A 20,581-nucleotide genomic window follows, 5' to 3' on the forward strand; every position below is an offset into this window, starting at 1 on the left:
GCTAAACACACTGGAACAACAGAATTTACTCCAAAGTCCAGTATGTAAAACAAAAAGAACAGACACTGGGAACTATGCTTAGTGATGAACCTGCTTCTGCAGGAGTAGAATTGTGTGCAGGCAGTCCTTTCTAATCCCATAGGAAAAGGAGTGGAGAGTCTCTGAGTATTATACTTGAAAATTTTGTCCAAGGACTTGGCCCTTTGGTCTTACTACAGCACAACAGAAACAGGACATTGCTTATTTATAACCCAAACAAGAGGCACATCATGGATCAGAGGGTAAGAAATAAATCAGTCATTTTTGTCAGTTCTGCCAGGATTGTCCTAGTAATGATTACAATTTAGCATAGTCAAATTGGAGTTCCTTGTGTGAAAAACAGAAATTTCCAAAGAATTTTACCCATTAACATCTTCGCAAAAGACCAGAGTAGCCCCCTCTGGAATCTTTAACTATGGAGAACCTTTCATTAAAAAAGACTTTGCTTCCCAATTCTCATGAATAAACAGTCAATCTTAGATTGAATGCTGAAGACCTTCTCACCTGCCCTGGTAGCCCCCTTCTGAGAGTAGCTGTCTTTGAGTCACATGGAAACCAATAAAATTAAAGAGAGTTCAAAAAAAAAAAAAAAAAAAAGAGGTTCAAAAGCAAAATAATAAGATCAAAATAGAAACCCAACCTTTTTATTACATCTGGAAATTAAATGAATGCTGAACATTGCAGAAATTTTCTTTCTGAGAAATTCTACCAAAAAATCCTGGTAATCCTCTCAGTTGAAAGCTCTGGGACAGAGTTCCCAGTTTCAGGCCCCATAACAGTAGGTAGGACAATGCCATGACTCTTACGATGAGATTTTACAAGACTAATTTTGCTTATTTAAGTTCCCTATAAACTTGTTTCCATACCTACCCTGAACAAAAGAACAACAGCTACTGCTGTTGTACCTAGTAAATTACAATATAAAGCTGAGTAATGGATACAGACATTACTGCTTTATCCCCATCACAAATTCTCTTGAAAGCAGGAGTACAGGACCCAGAAGAGTGTTCTTGGTCTATAAATAATTTAAATAAATTACTCCATGGTGGTTTTATCTTTGCATGTTGGACTATGGTTATACCCCCTTTTGCTCAATAACCATCAGTGGCTGGAGTTTACATTTGATTCCCATTTACTGTGAGGTGGCAAGCAAGCAGCAAGGACTGGCACAGTATTGTGCCACAAAACATAAAACATGAGAAAATTAAGTTTCTGCTTTTTTTTTTTTTGTTCTGCCTACATGTGTTGTCATAGGAGGAACATTTGATAGCAAGTTGGTAAACAAAGAATTTGTCAGTGCACAGGGAATTGAGAATTAAAGCAAATTTCCACGAGTTCAAAGTACAGATGAAGTGGTATCTTGCTTTCTCTGAGTAATCTCATTGATCAAAAGCAACTTGTGTGTTTGGTTTATTTATCAGTTTGAAACTACCCCAGTGCTTCTAGAGTCTCACCAAGAGATACTGTTGAAAAACTAAAGCCAAAAAAAAATTTGTCCTTTCTGAAGCCAGCCTTTTTCTTTGCAAGCCAGAAGTCAATTCTGAGTTTTAGTGAGTTTATCCAAGTATAACAAAAAATTCTCATCATGAAACACTCAACTAGCCCCAAGAGTAGACAATTACTTGGAACTAGTCACTGAATGAGATGTTACAGATGTCATGGAAAAGAAAGCTAACATATTTCTTTTCTTGAACAGTCATGGCATAAAACAGCCTTTACCAGCATCTTTGTCACTGACACTCTAGTTATCTCCTGTGATATTTCAGGATATTGCTATGCTGTCTTGAAAAGGACTATTGGGTAGCATTGCACCTATAACTGTGAGAACAATGGTTTACTGGAGTCTAACAGACAGCAAAACAAATGCTTTTCAGAGCTGTTTATAGCCAGTCTGGACCAACAAGTGATCCAGACTTTAACTAGGAAATCCTTAATCATTATGTGTTTGGGTTGTTTCTAATTGGAGTTTATATATAATACAGATTCTGTATACTGCACTGTTGCTATCTCCAGTCCTCTGTGAAAAGCAGGATCCAGATAAAGGCAGGATAAACGAGCAGGGTCCTTAACAACCTTAATTATTTCTTTTATTGCTACTTACAGAAAGTATGAATTTTTGAAGCTGTTCAGAGGATTTGTTGTTTATATGGGTACTGCAATTGCTCACTGTACTAAGTTTCTTCACACCTGATTTGTTCAAATAAAAGTATTTTACTCAGCTAAATTTAATTACTTAAAAAATAAAACATTGCTATTTATTGAAAGAGGAAATGGAAAAACTGTAAAATAAATATGTCTGGTAACCTACAAGGGTTACCAGATTTCCTGCAAGGGAAATTCATTGGTCATTTCGTTTTGTCAGGATTCCACCCGTGGTATGTGCCATGCCACTAGAGTTTTAAGTAAGTGGCACCATAAATCAACAGCAAAGTGCTATGAACTTTTGATAGCAATTTAGAAAGGCTGAGGATATCTCATGGTCAATAATGTAATGAAACATGCAGTTGGGTAGTGACGTTAGTGTACTGATAATGTGCCACTGTTAACAAGTGGTGCCTGTGTCTAACATTAAAGTAAATGTTAATGTTCATAACTGTACCTGAAACTATAATGTTGTATCAAACCACCACTTCCAGCTAATCCAGCACTCTAATATTAAATGAGATATAGTGCGTGCAGAGAGGAATCAGAATTAATAGACACTGTTAGGCCTGTTTGAGCTTGGAATCAGAAATACCAGAAATGCCCAGCGGAAAAAGAGGCAGCAGCAGCACCTGGAAAGGTGGAAGAAATTGTGGTGCAAGCTATGTTCAATGAATCCTGATGCAGTCAACCTAGAAAGCAGGAGAAGATGACCTAGCTTGGCATGAATTAATTAAAATTTTGATTTTTATTTTTGTAAGAGTACAACCAAGGTACATTACTTCTACCATGCATAAAAAAAAAATATGTCTGTGTTGGTTTTGTGTGGGTTATAGTTAATTTTTTTTAGAGAGGCTAATGTAGGACTGTAGTTTTGATTTGTGCTGAACACAGGGTTCATAATATAGAGATGTTTTTTATTATTGCTGAGCACAGCTTACACAGAATCAAAGCCACCTCTGCTTTTCATACTGCCATGCTGGCAAGGAGCTGAGGGTGTATGGGAGGTTGGGAGGAGGCACAGGGAGGGACAGGTGACCCAAACAGACTGAAGGGATATTCCAGACCAAATAACATCATGCTCAGTGTATGAAGGGGAGGGAAGAAGGAGGAAGAGAGGAATGTTTGGAGTGATGGCGTTTGCCTTCCCCAGTAACTGTTCCATGTGATGGGTCCCCGCTCTCCTGGAGATGGCTGAACACCTGCCTGCCCATGGGGAGCAGTGAATTCATTCCTTGTTTTGCTTGTGTGTGCAACTTTTTGGTTTCCCTGTTAAGCTGTCTTTATCTCAGCCCACAAGTTTTCTACCTTTTACCCTTCCAAACCTCTCCCTGACCCGGCTGGCATGGGAATGAGTGAGTAGCTGTGTGGTGCTTGGTTGCTGGCTGGGGTTAAACCACAACAATATCACAGTGCAATGATTACAGAACCTACGGAATACCTACAGAATCTCAAGATTCTTTTGGATCGTGTCGTCAAGCTTACATAAAGCCAGTGAAAATGCACATGACTCAAGAAATGAACTCTTCATTCCATAAAGAAGGTGAGGATTTCTTGCACTGTAAAAGCGTGTTTTCTTATACTATAAAAGTTAGGCTTCTACATAAAAAAAATCACACATGGATTATAAAAGTACTTCAGACTTCAGCAGAAATTGCCCGTGGGTTCAGCTTGCAAGGTTGGAGCATCAGAAGTTCACAGAGAAATGCTGAGGCATCTGCTGTTTCTATTTTGATTTTTTTAAAGCTGGAAGCCATCCTAAACTGGCTTTCCATGCCCAAAATGTCAGCACCTATACTCATTTGCACTTTGACAGCTATGCCTTAAAATAAAATTATTTTTAATGAATACTGCAAGTGTGACAGAAATTATGGACGGACTTGACTGGTTTGGGCTGGGATAGAGTTAGTTTTCTTCATAGCAGTTTGTATGGTGCTGTGTTTTGGACTTGTGATGAAAACAGTGTTGGTAACACTCCAATGCTTTAGTGATTGCTGAGCGGTGTCAAGGCCTTTTCTGCTCTTCATAGTGCCCTGCCAGAAAGTAGGCTGGGCTGCACAAGAGTTTTGAGGGGTACCCATCTGGGAAAACTGACCCCAGCTGACCAAAGGGATGTCCCATACTGCCAGCTGTGGTTAAACCAAGACACAGGCCCAGGAAAGATGCAAACACCTTAAGCTATGCTTAAGTATACAGTTCTTAGGGATGTGCTAGTACAAGTCCCCTGTTTGAGATTGTTGTACTACCAAAACCGGTACCTTTTAAGTTTTGCCCTTCAAATCACACTTCAAAAAACTCAGCAGATTACAGGGGTCATACCACATTCCTGGAAGTCCACTTGTAGTTCTTCCTTCAGATTCTAATACCATCGACTAAGCAGTATCCTGGTTAAAACTCTTCACTCAACCTCACTGATTTTTTTTCTCTTTTAGATTCTGTATTTGTTCACTGAGACTTTCAGAGTAGAAACGATTCCTCATTTTTCTGAAATATCTCGTATTATGAGGAATAAATATTACAAGACTGTTTTCAGTAAGGAAATACAAATTCACTAGCCACACTGTTTGTAACAGGCAAGAGCAGGTCTCTACATTCTAAAAAGCACAGTACTGGGCAGGTCCTAATGCAGCACTGGACCCTGTTGTCTGCTCAGCATACCAAATAATATCACCTACAAATAGATGAAGAACCATTTCAGGAGTCTTATTTTCCCATCGCTATTCCTATTAGAAAGTTGGTCTATAGCACTACTAATGGTTAGAAATATTTAGCTTATAGATACCAGTAATTTATATGTATTTGCTTTTGTGTCGTTATGATTATTGGTAATTTGTCAAAAAGTCCCTTCTCATCACCATTCACTTCGCCTCAATCTTCCTTACATGTGGGATCTCACTCTGTGTAGTAGGAAACCAACAATGCTTCTTGATCTCTGCTGGAAACAACTTTTGGTGAAGCTTGGGATAGCAGCTGCTGCAAAGACCTCCCTCTGAGCCTGACTGTGCCACAAGGGAGGACGTTGCAGGACTCTGCAATGAAGATTATGAAGTTTTCCTGACCTTGGGCAGGAAAATTAGTAAAACTCTCTTTTCATCTTTAAGATAATAATTTCTAGTTCCATACTCTTCATGCTGTCTAGCCATTCTGCCTTGGCCCTTCAACTTTAGCATTGTTCTGGAAATGTAAAGTACTAATTTAATTATGATTTATTCCCCTGTTGTCCTCCCTTTCAATTGTGTGTTCACTACATAAGGCCGCAACCTTTATGCTCCTTCTGTTCGCATTAGTAAAGAAATTTCTTAGTTGAATTCAAATTTCTCTGCAAGCTCTTCAGGTTCTGTGTTTGACTCCAAACAAATCTGTAAATTCTGAGGCTATGGTACACACGAAACCACAATATTTTTATAAGAATAAGAATTATGATGATATTATGATGATATTTGTTATATTTATTAGATTGTTTAAAATGTTTTAGAATTGCTTTATTTGCATGGAGAGGCATACTGCAAAATGCTGAATATGTTTTCTGAAGAGTAAACACTTTGGTTGCTTGGTCTACAAAGAGTATTCGTGACTATAACTATTTATTGTGTGAACACATAAAGGGTCGTGGGTTCTGCTTCATGATGGCCCAGAGCTGACAGTGAGCTGGGTCACTAAATCTGGACACAGTCCTGCCACTGTCCTGACAGGGACATGAAAAAATATCAGCACCAGAATAAAATGTAGTTCAAACATTTTAGGCAATTTCTCCATCTTTTTTTTTTTTTCCTCTACAGTTGATGACAATGATCTCATTCCTTTAATGACATTACATGAAAAAAGGAGCTTCTGATAACATACTGCCAGTTACAGGTCATTTCACAGTGAGGCTGAGACTATATATGAAAAACATCCAATACCTGTGCCAGGAGAAGGGCTGGGCATGAAATTCAAACAAACTCATGAATTGCAGGTGAAGTGAAAATAAGAACCTGTTATCTTCAGTATTTTTAAGCAGACAGTCAAGTGTGGGTGAGTGTAAGGCAGCCACAAGGCAAATGATGTAAAGATGATAATGACAGAAATCTGAATCCTGAGGTTACTGTGGATTTGTTCTTGGAACACTAATAATCTCCCTATGGACATTTCATATTTCAAGAAAACCTGAAGTTATATTCTCTGATCAGTTCTACCAATATAGAAAAAAAAAATACTACTTAAAAGCTTACAACTCAAAAGCTTACAATTTGTTATGAATATTTTGGTACTGTTGTCTTGGATCAAATAAATAATTTGTATATAAAACTGTGAATAACCCAGGTATTAATTACTTAAGTTATTAAATAAGTAATTACTACTTAGCTCACATTATAAAAGTTGAATTTACATTGAAATATATTTGCAAACACTCCTGATAGTTTTTGAAATCCATTTCAAATAGATATACTACATTTGTCAGTACAATTATATTTATTTATTCCATTTTCGAATTTATTCAGGAATTTGTATTAACAGCTCTGAAAATTTTAATTATTTTACTAGCATTTCCAAGTTCTCATGCAAACATTTTGGATGTAAATTATTCTGTTTAACTACTTGATTCTTTCTACATAACGTTCTTCATCATAAAACCATTCCTTTAAGTGGGTATGGAACCCATAAAATTGATTCAAAATAAAAAAAAAATTTCCACCTTTTGCTTGCAGTGTTTATCCAAAGGCTCTTTTTCCACTTTGTAAAATGATTTTTATTGTGAAGTGCATATGATTAAAAGTGGTTCTTCAGAATTCCCTCCAGGGATTCAGTGTGAGGACAAGACCAACAACAGGATGAGAATGTCTTATGGGAAAACAAAACAAGTAGACTTACTGGTATTTTCTTGACATCCTTTCACTGTTGATAGCAATTTAAATCAAGCAAGAATCACAGTATTTGACCCATTATGTCTTTCTAGGTTTTTTTTTTTGGTTTAGTTTGTTTGCTTGTTTGAGTGAGATGGGTTGCTGGGGATCTGCACCTCCTGCAAACACTGCAATTCTGAGTGGGGATAGGATTTCCAGGGAATTTTGATCGGTTCTTTGGACTGTCCAGGAGAGATATTCCCTTGGCCAACCTTGAGGAAAAGGTAAATATTCAGATAGGAGGGAAGAGCTGGCAATAAGGATGCTGTAATAGAGGAGTTCATTGTGGTAACTCAGGCAGTTGTTTTCTGAACCAACACCCTTTTTCATCTTGGACACAAGCAGTAATGGATATCTTCTAAGTTAATTGTGAGCATCTTAAGCTGTGTGGGCTAAAATACAGCTCACAAGGTTTGTCAAAGCCAAGGTCAGCAGACGTTCCCAAAAACACTAAATGAAGTTTTGAGTTTGTGTCCCAATAGGTTTACAAGGTTAGAAAGGGTTTTTTGTATTGCCCTTTTTTTTTTTTTTTCTTAGAAGCTAATGAACTCTTCAAAGACAAAAATCTGTTTATTCCCACTGGCAACCAATAACCCCAATGAAATAGATATGTGTTTTCCTTTGGGATTTATACCATTTGCTCTAACATTTATATTACTGGCTTGTACAAAGGAAAGAAATAGTAGTTTGAGCTCATAATATGTTGGGCACAGTATCAAGAAGATTAGGCCACATGGTAGAGCAAAGTCTGATGGAAAACATACATTTACTGCAGAGAAATTGTTATGCCAGAATCTAAGAAATCCTACTGCAAAACAGTGTCTGCCTTGTATCATGGTGTTTTACTCCCTCTCCCTTTATAAGATTTTCTTAGAGGGAAATGGGCCTTAGCCTAAAAAAGGATCTGAATAGCAGATTACTTCAAAAGAGATTAGGAGAGTTAGTGTAGGAATAGAGAGGGGGAAAAATAGAAACAGAGAAAATCCAGACTAATTTTTATTAGCAAAAATAATAATCTTTTCCTGTTCCATAAAGCGATGACTGCCACAAATGCTAAGGAAACTACAGATGTTGAAGGAGACCATCAGATGTACTTTACGATGTTTATGATATTTATTATTATGACCTCATTTGAGATTGAGATTAATTATGCTCTGCAGCTGGTAGTCCACCATTTCCATAGGGAATAAGGCAAATGCTTCCAATACATCACATCCATGAAAAACAAGCTACATGTTAGACAAACTGTTCCTTCACACGTTGCAAGGCTGCAGCCTTCCACTACCCTGCTCAGCAAAGGCTCTCGATGCAGAGCACAGCTGCTCTCTACAGGGATGAAAAGCCCAACATCTACCTCCTTCTCAGTAGCCAGAACGAGGTGGATGGCACCCCTTCCCTTCACAGCTGCCACCCCAGGGAGCACGCTGACAGGAAGGCTCAGCAGATGTCCAGCACTGCCACAACCCTTACTTTTAACTTTTGCTAAGCTGGGGTCAGTACCTGTGTGCTGCAGAACTCTCCCTCACGAGCACTGCTTCCTCCCATACGCTGTCTTCCCCTCAAATACTTTCTGGCACACCAGGTAATAATCCTGTTTGCTACTGATGCAGAAACATACTGGGGACAATTAGGTTTGTCTTAAAGCCTTAGTGATTTGGATGTTTACTTTGATTCTGATTTGTTCAAAGCCTTCAGCTCTGATAGTAGCATTTGGTTATGGTTCTTTCACAGACTTGCATTCCATTTTTGTTGTACCAACATGTAGACCAAAGTGCATTTTTCTGCTCTAAAACTATGAAAAATCACTAGCCATTCTACCTTTCAGACTGCAGTGTAATGTCACTCTGAAAGTAGTGCTGCCTCCCTGTTGCAGACTACACCTCCTGAATTCATTCTCCAGCTGTAGCAAAGTCACTCTGTGACTTTGGGAATCCTTTGCTGAATGGTTACTTCACTGAAATACTTACTGAACTTTGAAGATGCTATCACAAACACTGTCCCTGCTGTAACATCTTCATCTGTTTTTTCCTCGTCTTTGGATGCCTCTGAACACAGTCTCAGCAATACACAGGTGTCTCCCAGAATGGGTAAGATGCAGCCAGCTTCTGAAATTTCAACTTTTTAAGCACTGCCTAGACAGATGTCAGTATTCTCTTGCCAGTTCCTGAGATCTCCCAGCTTAGCTCTGACTCTTGCCATTCCAGCACTCTTTGCTGTCCTACATATCACTGACCCACAGCTTATCTCCCACAGCTAAATCCTCCACTCCACGGCCTTTTTCCTCACCCAGCTCAAGTCTTGCCAGTGATTTTGTCCTCACCTCTCTGTCTTCAACAACTTTCTTCTTATTATTCATACTCAGCTGCAGTGGGGTTTGAACAGGAAAGAAAACTTGTGTGTATGGCCCTGGTAAAGTGAGGCTGAGGTGAACAGATAGCATGAAAAGTAAAATCACTTGATATGCCTATTGAAAAGATCCTTATATGTACAGATTTGTATGAAGTTGTTCAGTAGGGTCATGGTCTCTTTCATACTTACCAAAAACTAGGGGATTTTCATTCTTAACAGCCAAGCAACCCATTTGGAAATGAAAAATCACATAAAATATGCTGCTATTAAAGCAAAACAAATACATATAAGGTTAATTTCAAGCATATATAAACTTTTTATAAGAAGCAGAAATACGATTTAACAGACAAACTAATCTGACTTTTCTGATATGAGCATAATTAACACCATCACGGCATAATGTGTCCATTTGAGCATTTACTATACATTAAACGTTTTATTTCTGCTTTACTCAAAATAGAACTATAACTTAAAATGCTAGATGCCATGCACAAAAAATTTCCTTTCTTAAGAAATCTTCACTTTTTGCTTATGCTTCTGTTAGAAAATGCAAACGATAACTCCTGGTCTATTGGCTAGTTTCACTGTGCTCAGTCACACCATGCCATGAGTAAGAATGGGATTTGGCATATGCTTCGAGTAAAGAAACTGTAAATTCTTTAATTGTTAGAGTTGCCACACAGCACAGAGCATGATGGTGAATTATAGAGTACACAGCTCTGTAGTAAGCCTCAAGATTTTCAAGACCATGTAAGAAAGAAGGTACCTGTCCCCCTAAAAATTCAAAAATTTGTTGCAACAACAGCAAATGGGTTTATTTGTGGGACCAGTCCCAAGTCCAGTGAAGGTAACAGGAATCTTTTAGTTTACTTGTGCTTGGTCTTCATGATAATTTTATTGCTCTGTACATTTTCAGTTGTACAGATATTGGCTGATTAAGTCTTGCCTTTTCTGCTGGAGTTGCATTCCTCCAAGGACAAGCCTCTTTCAGATGCATCAGATTGGACCTGTTTACAGTTAAATTCCTTTTGGGCCTTCAGGTCCCTGAGTGCCCCCGAAGATCCCAAAGGTGCCAGCACACCCACCTTGCAGTCCCACTTTCCTTGCAAGCAGAATGAACCCAAGCCAACTCAGCTTCTCTGGGCAGTTGTCTTTCTGGGCATCAGTCTGCCTCACAATGCTGTATCACACTCCAATAATCTGCTCATTCTCAGCTTTTCAGAGACACCTGAAAACCCTGACACATATTATACACAGTCTCAGCTATTAAAAGAAACTCTTACCCTCTTCATGCTTTAGGTAGAAAACCAGACATGGGACTTTGTGTGAGGTTGGGATGGGCAGAAATGTATATATTAGTAAACTCAAAGTATTTGGTGTTTTTTTTAATGGCATGGGACTCTCATTCAGAAAAGAGAGAGGCTTTCTTCAGTCCCTGGCAGTAAAGCAATTAAATAAACCAAGCAAAGACGTGGACATATTGTTTTAAAGCTGGACAATATGTACATATATTTCCCTTTTGTACAAATCTGGATCCAGAAATTATCTTCAAACTGAATTAAATGTGACAGAACCTGTGTTTTACTTTCAGATATGATGCACTGTCCTGAACAAGAAAAGCAACTGATAGTATGCTCCTTCCTTGTGAAATTCCCAAATTTTGTTTTCCTAAGGGATTCAATCCCCTTGATAGGTCTTCATTCTTGTTTCTGCCAAATTGCAGGGTTGATGTTCACCCAGCTGCAGAGCAGCAACAAGGTCAAGTGACATATGAAAAGCAAGAACACCCAAAAGTTAAAGCTTATGTTCTCAACTATTCAGTTACTCCTAAGGAAATGAAGCAAACCCGTTTCACAAACTTAAACATAGCTTGAAAAAGTGACAATGTGGCCAGTATATTAAAAAAAAAAAAATCTTTGTGTTTATATAGATATAATAAACACTTCATATAAAAATACATTCATTTGCTATGTTCTGCCTATTTGGTCTGTAAGAGTGATCTCTTTGTCCCCTAAGAATTTTGTGAAGATTTGGGGTGTTTTTCGGGAGAGCTTTGTCAAGGAGAACATGCAGCACAGATATTTATCATGAATGCAACAAGCCAAACATTATTACAGGATTCATAAGTTGGTTACGTCTCATAAAAGTGGCTCATGAAGGGAAAACAACTGAGAAGACAACTGGTAATGGGGAAGTAAAACAAGATTTCTTAATAAAGAATTTCCCATTCTGGAAATAGCCGTGTCTTGTGAAGAAAAAAAAACATGAGCACATTTCCCCAGCTGTCAGTGAAGATGAGCACAGAAGCAGAACAAACTATTTTAGTTTAGGTAGTCCAAGAAAGAGCAATACAAAAACCCTATAACAGCATAACTGACTTTTGCAAGCCAGATTTTTAAGAGGCACAACTCAGTTGTTAGTTGCAGGAAAGCTACTAGGTGAGAAGCCCCATTTACCCAGGATTTATGGGGATTGCTTTGGGCACATCTCTGTTGGTGATACTCTGCTAATTTATTAGAGCTTCAGGCCCTGCTAAACACAAATAATATGGCATGTTCTGTGTAGTTAAGGAAAGGTGTTTGAATACAGAGCACTCAAAGTGTATCAAGTACTTTTGATGTATATGTGATGTGTCTCAATGACTTGGATCTGTGGATTCCCCCTCAGGAACAAACATTAGTTTTGCTACAGATATTTCAGGGATCTCTCTGCTTTGGTAGGGGTACTAGTCCTAATGTTATCACTTAGGATGTTCTTGTACAAACTGGCAGGTTCATATCAGTCCTTCTCTTAATTTTTGCAGGATGCTAGGATGATAGGACTTACCTTGCTTCAGCTTCTGTCAGCCAAATTTTCAGGACTCCAGCACAAACTATTACTGCTGTTTTCCCCTGCAAGGTATATAGCACTTTTTTCTGTATGGGAAAGACTTTCAGATACTGTACCCTATTGATTATTCTGTTTGCTCTTTTTTGCTTCTTTGTTCATCTGCAATTCCTCTTTTCATCTAGCATCAATTTTAAATATTACAGGCTTACTGCATCCAGGTTTCTATTAAATACGACAGCTGCACTTCGTTGATGCCAAAATATCATTTGATAGAGCAAAGTATGAATGACACCACACGATTTCTCTAAAGGTACTTTGCTACTGAGGTAGTTTTCCTGTTGGACTGGGATGAGTGATTTCATATCTAACCCTAAGCTTCAATACCCAAAGTCATTCTCATCGGTCTGTGCATTATTGCCACTATTTTAGGTATGCACGATCTTGAAAAGTAGAGTGCCAAATCATCTGTTTTCTAGCAAACCTATCTTTGGAAAATGAGATTTATGGGCTCTTGGGGAAGTTCCAGTGACCATAGCTTTACTGTGGGTGTTGCCAAATTGTTTTGGGTATGGTCCCACCTACCCTCAGTCAATGAACCAGTTTTTGTCTGCTTAGCTTTGGGGCTTAAATGTTTTTGTTCAGACTGAAAAAGCTGACTATTGGGGGTTTTTTTCCCCTTCATTCATGGCATATGCGGGAAAATATGACAGTGTCTTCTAAATATTTTGACAAATAATATTTATGGTTGTTCTAGAAACATGTCTCTGTTCTTGGGCCAGGTCAAAGATACAGTCTGTAACCCAAATGCAGGTGAAGAATCAGATTCTTCCAAAATTTTACTTGCCTTGTGTGTTTATTTGCCAGTGTTAGCCCATAATATGAACACCTATTACTTCCTGTTGCACCAAAGTATTAAACAAAATAAACATTTCAGTGCAAGTCAGTTTTAAAAATAAAGTCACTGTCTGAAAATCTTAATATGTACTGGTACCCATTTATTTGTAAGTACAGTATGAGAGGCTCCTCAGCAACCTGATTTTGTAGGTCTTCATCCTCCAGCGTCTCAGTTCCATTTGCCCTGCGTCTACATACCAGATGGCTCCACAGCAAGTGATATTATGCTCCAAAGTAAGGTGTTTTTTAACAGTCATAGCAACGTCTCTGAGAAGAGAGTGTATTTCCTGCATGTGGCTATATATCTCTCTATATATTTTCCATATATATATATGTAATGCTGGGTCCAGTTCTGGGGTCCTCAAAATGAGAGAGACATGGAGCTCCTGGAGCGGGTCCAGTGGAGGGCTGCAAAAAGATTGAGGGACTGGAGCATCTCTCTTATGAGGAAAGGCTGAGCGTGCTGGGCCTGTTCAGCCTTGAGAGCAGATGACTGAGAGGGGACATCATCAATGTATATAAATACCTAAAAAGGGTGTGCCAGGAAGATGGATCCAGGCTCCTCTTGGTGGTGCCAATCACTAGGACACGAGGCAGTGGGCAGAAACTGATGCACAGGAAATTCCACCTGAAGGTGAGGAAGAACTTCTTTACTGTGCAGGTGAACACTGGAACAGATTGCCCAGAGAGGTTGTGGAGTCTTCCTCACTGGAGATACTTAAGAACCATCTGGATGCAATCCTGTGTAATGTGCTCTTGCATGGTGTTAAGACCCACCCCAGAAGGGGAGGGTAACCCAGGTTCTTGTTAATAAATCCCTTAGTGTGGATTAGAGTGAAACTGTACTGAATAATTGGTGCTTGAAAACATACATAGTAGGGTTTATTTTAGAACAATTTTGTTTCAAAGGTAAACAAAAGGTATGTTACCATTTTGGGTGTTATCTTCTGTAGCAATATAGCAATATTAAAGCACAGCAATATAGAACAATATAGCACTATTAAAGCATAGCGATATTAAAGCATAAAAATTACACTTAAGGAAGTGCATAAGGGAAGGAAGAGAAGATAAAGGTGGAAAGAGATAGATAGATAGATAGATAGATAGATAGATAGATAGATAGATAGATAGATAGATAGATAGATAGATAGATAGAGAGATAGAGAGATAGAGAGATAGAGAGATAGAGAGATAGAGAGATAGAGAGATAGAGAGATAGATAGAGAGATAGAGAGATAGAGAGATAGATCCTGCCCACTGGATCCAGCAATGAAACTCAGTAGTTGCAGCTTCCATGTCTGTTTGCTGGGTGGGCAGCTGTTTCTTTGCAGTTTGCTACAGTGCACAAAAAGTCTCTTGGTGATTTTACAGTGTATAAGCCATTAACTATTTCAGACTGTGACACATGACCCGGCCTGAGCAGGGAGGTTGAACCAGATGACCCACTGTGGTCCATTCCAATCTGACTGATTCTGTGATTCTTTGATATCCATTATTTGGAAGGCAATATTAATTTAAAGCATGTCATTTTAGCAAAATAGTTTTGTGATGATCTCAGTTATTTCAAAAGAGAGGGAAAAGCAGCTAAACTCTTTTGCAATCTCACTTCCCCCTGGTTTCCAACATGATGTCTAGTGATAGTTAAAAAGCGATGGAATTGAGATTTCATTAGATCAATTATAAATAATTAGGTAGCAGATATCATTACTTCTGTATGGAAACAGGTAGTAACTCATCTTGTTCTTATCTGGGGCTCTAGCTATTCTTGTAGGAAACATTCATTTTAGAGGTACTCAGCAAAACTGCCTGAGCAACCTAAACTCTTGGCTGAAATTATGACTGTATTTACGTGGGTAAGCACAAGGGTTAGGTAGCAAATAATATTATTCTTTTGTACTCTCAGTACAAGCCATGTCAAATTAGCATGGCTTCATTTCTTAAATAATATATATACCATGGTTCAGACCACAGCTTATGTACTTGGGCTCTGTGATATTCTAATTGGAGTTAAATTGCTCTCATTCACTTAGGCTCTCAGAAGAGCATATTCATGTCTGCTGTTGCAATGCCTCATGTAGTAATTGTGTTATTTAATAACCCTCACTCTAACTTTGTGTATCTTTGCAATTGCAATTGTTGTCCCTGGAGCTCCTCAGCACTACTACCTCTCTTTCCTTGGGGGTCTGAGCTGAAATGGTCCAAGGAAACCAATGTGTTTAATTCTGCACTGAAGGAGTGCTTATAACAGTGATTATGTCATGGTAGGGGGAAAGCCTGCAGACAAATCTCAGCTTAAGCAATAATCAAAGCATCTTCATTAATTTGATGGTTCGGAAGCCTTTCCCTGAGTTGTACTGTCATCACATTCATAAGTCTCTTTCAAGATGCTTTTTTAGGTAGATCAGAAAATCTTGTAGTTTTTGGTCATCCATTTTCAATTTTGTCTCTTTATTCTGTCTTCACTGTTAAAAAAAATAATCTTTCTTTTGGTACGTTTGGCTTTGCTTTTTCACATTACAAGATTCTATCAAGAAATTGTGGTAGTTTATACCAAAAAAAAAAAAAAAAGGGAAAAAAATCCAACAAGTTTCTAATCAGGTTATTATATGGAAAAGACTGGCCTGTTTCCACATTGCTAATTCTAAAATTATGAAGTGGTAATTATAGATCAATTTCACCTGCATTCACAGTATCCTATTTAAACCATTTTTAAATGTACAGATGAGCTTAAATTATGCAAAATGTGACCATCTAAGCCTTTGCACTGGCATTTAATTGATATGTATACAGCAATGTTTGTAGCAACCTCCAGAGAAATTACAAAATTCTGATTTATAATACTTTCTTTTCATTTTTGTTGAGATACATTGTTCCCTGTTTTCTGACTGTTAGAATAAGAAAAAGAAACAGAGAACAGCCAGCTGCTGTCAGTATGTCCTGTTGTGATTTGAATATAAGAAGTTGTGGTGACCTTGCCATTATATGGAAGGAAAACACAAAGTTATTTAATCTGTCAACAAAACTGCAGCTGAAGAGTGTCCTCCAAACAGATACTCAGGACTCATATTCTAATTATAAAGTAAGTTTCCAGGAATCTATTCCTTCATGCCTCTATCACACTCCTCTGTCATTTGCTCAGCCTCTGAAATATTCCAGACTTGACCTTGTCTCTGTTTTCTGTTTCTGTTTCTCTCTATTACTCTTCTGCTGGCAGCTTTCATACGCATGTGAAGTTTTGTACCTCATTGAAAAGTCAGGGTGTTTCATAAGTACAGTTTTCTGGATTGTAGCATCCTTATTACTTTAAATTAGAATTTACAGAGCAGTCCTTCAAGTTTAAACAGAAAAGAAATTCCTTTAATTAGTCTGGTAAAGGAAAGGATTCTCCTGTAGTGCGATTACATCCTCCTTCAGTTTGCAAGTCAACATTCTAAGGAATGAGAGAAAACAGAGATCACATGTTATAAATATACCCCATTGGGACACAGAATTTATCAAATATCTATGTTTGAATTTTTATATTTTTTTATAAAGTAGCAAGATGTGACCAGTAGAAAGAATGAAATAAAAACCTTTTGAGTGTGATTCCAACCAGGGATATCCATTTCCATTTATTAGAAAGGAAGCTTTCCAGTGTAAGTTTGCCTGAAGGTGGGTGCTGGGATAAATTTAAGGCTTGCAGCAGTATGATGTGGTTTTGACTGTCATATGTTTGTTCTTTCAGAGGGAAAATGCAACATCCCCATAGCCTCACAAAGGTTTTATACTTCTATGGGCAGGGAAGGGGTCTTTACTCATCTTGGAAGGGACTTAGCGAAAAACTCTTCTCTGCTATAAAAAGTTAGTGTGGATTTTATTTAAATTCTTTGTTTAAATTTGTTTCTCCTTCTCTAAAGCATTCTCATAACTTATAAAATGCTTCATAGTAGAGAATTTTCATCAAATCTGTTTGAGATCTTTATCTAGATAAAGATTTTTTTTAACATTATAAAAAATAAAAATTAAAATATTATTGCTTGCTTAAATCTTTGGTTAAATACATTGGTTTATGAAATTAAAAACCTTCAATTTTCATCATGCAGCTACAGATTTTATGTATGTGTTTTTACTGTACACTCCCTTTTCAATTTAGAGAATGAAAAAGAACAAATTACAGAATCACAGAAGATAGTTGATTTTGGGGTGACTTACGTAAACAAAAGCCATACTGAAATCACATACATTGGCTTAAGTCATCCAGTGTGAAGTCTTGTCTTGGCAAATTCTCAAGAATGGTTCTGTATAGAGCAATATCATACATGAATTCACACAAAATCCAACAATTTATCTTAAAATAAAAAAAGTAGTATGAGATTTAAATTCACTTGGTCACACAGGTACTCCAAAGATGGGCAATTTCATCTGCCTAGAATAAGACGTTAGTAGTCAGGTCAAATGACGGAGCAGAGACATAGAAGATATCAAGAGAGGAGAGTAAAGTTAGGTATAGCTGGACAAAAATTTAATACAGTGAATTAGAGCAATTTATCAACATTTTGAAAAACATAACTTTGAAGATGATTAGAAGGTCAGTTGAAGTAGAAAGCTATGGAATGGTCCAGAAGATGAAGCTGATGTCGTGGTATTTACTGGATAGACAGATCTGGCTATGATACTTCAGTCTTCCTGAAGTTGAGATAATATGGATTTATAAAGACTATGAAGAGGGAATCGCAATAGTCCTGACAGGAGGTGATTAATGACTGACTGAGGATTTCAGCAAATGAGAGGTCATTGTAAGACCAAATGCAGGCAGTGTCCCATAGGCTGAAAACCTGGAGAAGAGATTTAAAACAAACAAACAAAAAAAAACAACAACAACAAAACACAACAACAACAAAACAAACAAACAAACAAAAACAAAAACAAAACAAAAAAAAAAAAAGGAAAAAGGTTTCTTGAAAGACCAAGATTATTCACAGGGCTTTCTTTTGTCTCAGTATGGAAACTAAGAATGAAAACAGTAATGTGTTTTAGGACTATGTTGTTTAAGCAGGACAGCTTGAAAGGGGGTCATTATGCGAAACTCAGGTTTCCTGAGTGACAGAGCTACTTTCCTCTGCTTTTACACTATTACCTCATAAGGAACACTTACTAAATTTTCCTTTGTGAACACCAGCATGTCTGATGGGTGAAGGCTACCAAGTGAGAAAATAATTGCTTCTATATAAGTGCTATTCTCTTGATGAGTTTGTGTTTAAAGGACAGAACATGCAGTAATCACTCTCAAACTGTGATAGACAACTTGATGTGGTTTGCAGAAACTCTAACCTTCAGCCTGTAGCAGTTTTTGATTTTCTTTACAAAAGCCAACAAAATATTCTGCCATCTTCATACATACCTGTGTAACAGGGTACTGAAGAAGAAATAACATTATGTGACATTCTACTCACAGAACTACTGGAGTTCTTTGAAGATCTACAAAAACGACAGGGATAATTTAAAAGTGCAGAAAAGCTATATTTTTCAGTTCTGAGGTATAAACATATTTTATGCAGCCCTAGTTAGCCCATAGACCAACAACAAAACAAACAAACAAAAGACCCCAAGCAAAGAACTATCCAAGTTGTGTGATCTTCTCAGTTTTGAATAACAAGCTCAAGATGAATAGCCGAAAACTGGCTAGCTATACAGTTAATCCCTTGTTTTGATAGGACTCTAGAGGAAAAAGTATCCAGTGGCAGGGAGGTAACGTTAGAATAAAGTGGAACTCATGTAATAAAATCTAAATTCAGGAAGTTAACAAATCAGCAAAACCAAGTGATCAGAAAAGAAAAAAAAAAAGCATCATCAAAACAGCAGAAATAAGTGGTTGTAGGACTAGTTTAAAATGTTTATTTTATTAGACATATGTACAAACCTGCAATCTGATTTACATCAATATTCTTGCCAGTCAGCTTGTATCGATTATTTTTTAAACAGATACTAGTACTAGCTAGGACTCACAAACTGTATACCGAAATATTAGAATTGCCAGAATTTCTTTTGATATTGGTGGGAGCTTTTCCTGAATAAACTGCGGTTTTAAACACCTTAGTCAATGAGCAAACACAAAGCATATGCTGTGCTAGTACTTGTTTGAAACAGGAAGCAAGATCAGGTCCTTGGACCGTAAGTCCTTTGGGGCAGAAAACTTCTTATCCTGTGCGTGTTGCCAGCATCTAACCAATAACCCCATTAATAATAAAAGAAATGGAGAGAGTAGATTACAGCTTCCTCATGTAGTTTCAGTATTTAGCTCTTTAATCTACCATACAGAGTTTCATTATAATTAAAACTGTCACGATCATTACCAAAGAGTAATGAGATTTCTGTTTTCATGCATCTTTCTAGAAAGGAAGATGCAGATTCACCAGTTCTGCTGATGGGACCCCATGCAAGCCATGCAGCCTTGGCTTTGGGTGAGCTGCCACAGTAGGGAAGCTGGACAGAGTTTTTTGAATGTGGCCCTTAGCAGAAGATCCTTGAGTACTCAGAGTTGTATAGTAGTGTTTCAAATCCTAAGTATTCAATTTTATTTTAATTTCTCGCTTTCTTTTCTTTTTATTTAATAAGATAATTAGGTAGTGAAAAAGAAATCAAATCCAAAATGTAAGGTGGTAACTTACAACTACTGCTACTGTAATTCCATCCAGCCATTTTTGGCATCACCTGTATTAACCCTGCATATTAACTATATAAATCACAGTGTGGACTCTGACAATATGTGGTTCATCTTAACTTGGTATTTCAAATGGCAGTATCATTCAGCTATCCAGTTCAATGAGATAAAATTTACCTTTGACACCAAATCCTAAACACATAGAGTACTGTGTATTTCATATTCCAAAATGAGGAAAAATCCTGAAGTTATGACATTGCATGAAATCCTTTGTTTGCTGTAACATTATTGCCCTTCATTCAGGTGAATCAACCGACACTGTTGAGGAAGGATTATATCCCAGAAACCTCAGTACAAGGCATGATATCCTACCATATGTGGTAAAAGACAGAATGACTGCAGTATTCAGTAGTTTTTATGTAATGATTATGCTGATGGTGTGAACAAATCTGATGAAAACACCCTTACCATACGTAAGCCAGGCAGACCTTGTAACAAATGTTTGTTCATCATCTGCTTCAGCATTCTGCTCCAGAATAACTCTCACTGGGTGGTGAGTAAAGGCAAGAGGTGTTTCCACCATCCTCAGCAGTCTCCAGCCAGTTATGGTGCCAGTACCTCTGACTTGGGCTGCATGTGGAAGAAGGTACTGCACACTCCCTGGTTGTTACCAGCCAGCATTGACTCCACCTCCAAGTGAATCCAGTGAGGCTGTTAAGCACTTGGGTCCTGACAGAATATGACCCTTCACCTGTTTGAAACAACATGGTTTCAATCAAAACACTTGAGGACAACTGTCCAGAGA

General features: G+C 37.7%; 1 protein-coding gene across 1 annotated transcript in view; it reads right to left on the minus strand.

The window, feature by feature from the left end:
* ADAMTS19 (ADAM metallopeptidase with thrombospondin type 1 motif 19) overlaps nucleotides 1-20,359 on the minus strand; it is a 170,443-nt gene extending 150,084 nt beyond the window's left edge. Inside the window, exon 1 of the mRNA XM_050328889.1 lies at nucleotides 20,245-20,359. Within this exon, the coding sequence (XP_050184846.1) occupies nucleotides 20,245-20,359 (115 nt within the window). The remainder of the gene's footprint in view (nucleotides 1-20,244) is intronic.
* Nucleotides 20,360-20,581: the final 222 nt, after the last annotated feature.

This window comes from Myiozetetes cayanensis, unplaced genomic scaffold (assembly GCF_022539395.1).
Source record: "Myiozetetes cayanensis isolate MyiCay16 unplaced genomic scaffold, myiCay2020 scf4, whole genome shotgun sequence".
In the NCBI taxonomy this organism is placed as follows: Eukaryota; Metazoa; Chordata; class Aves; order Passeriformes; family Tyrannidae; genus Myiozetetes; species Myiozetetes cayanensis.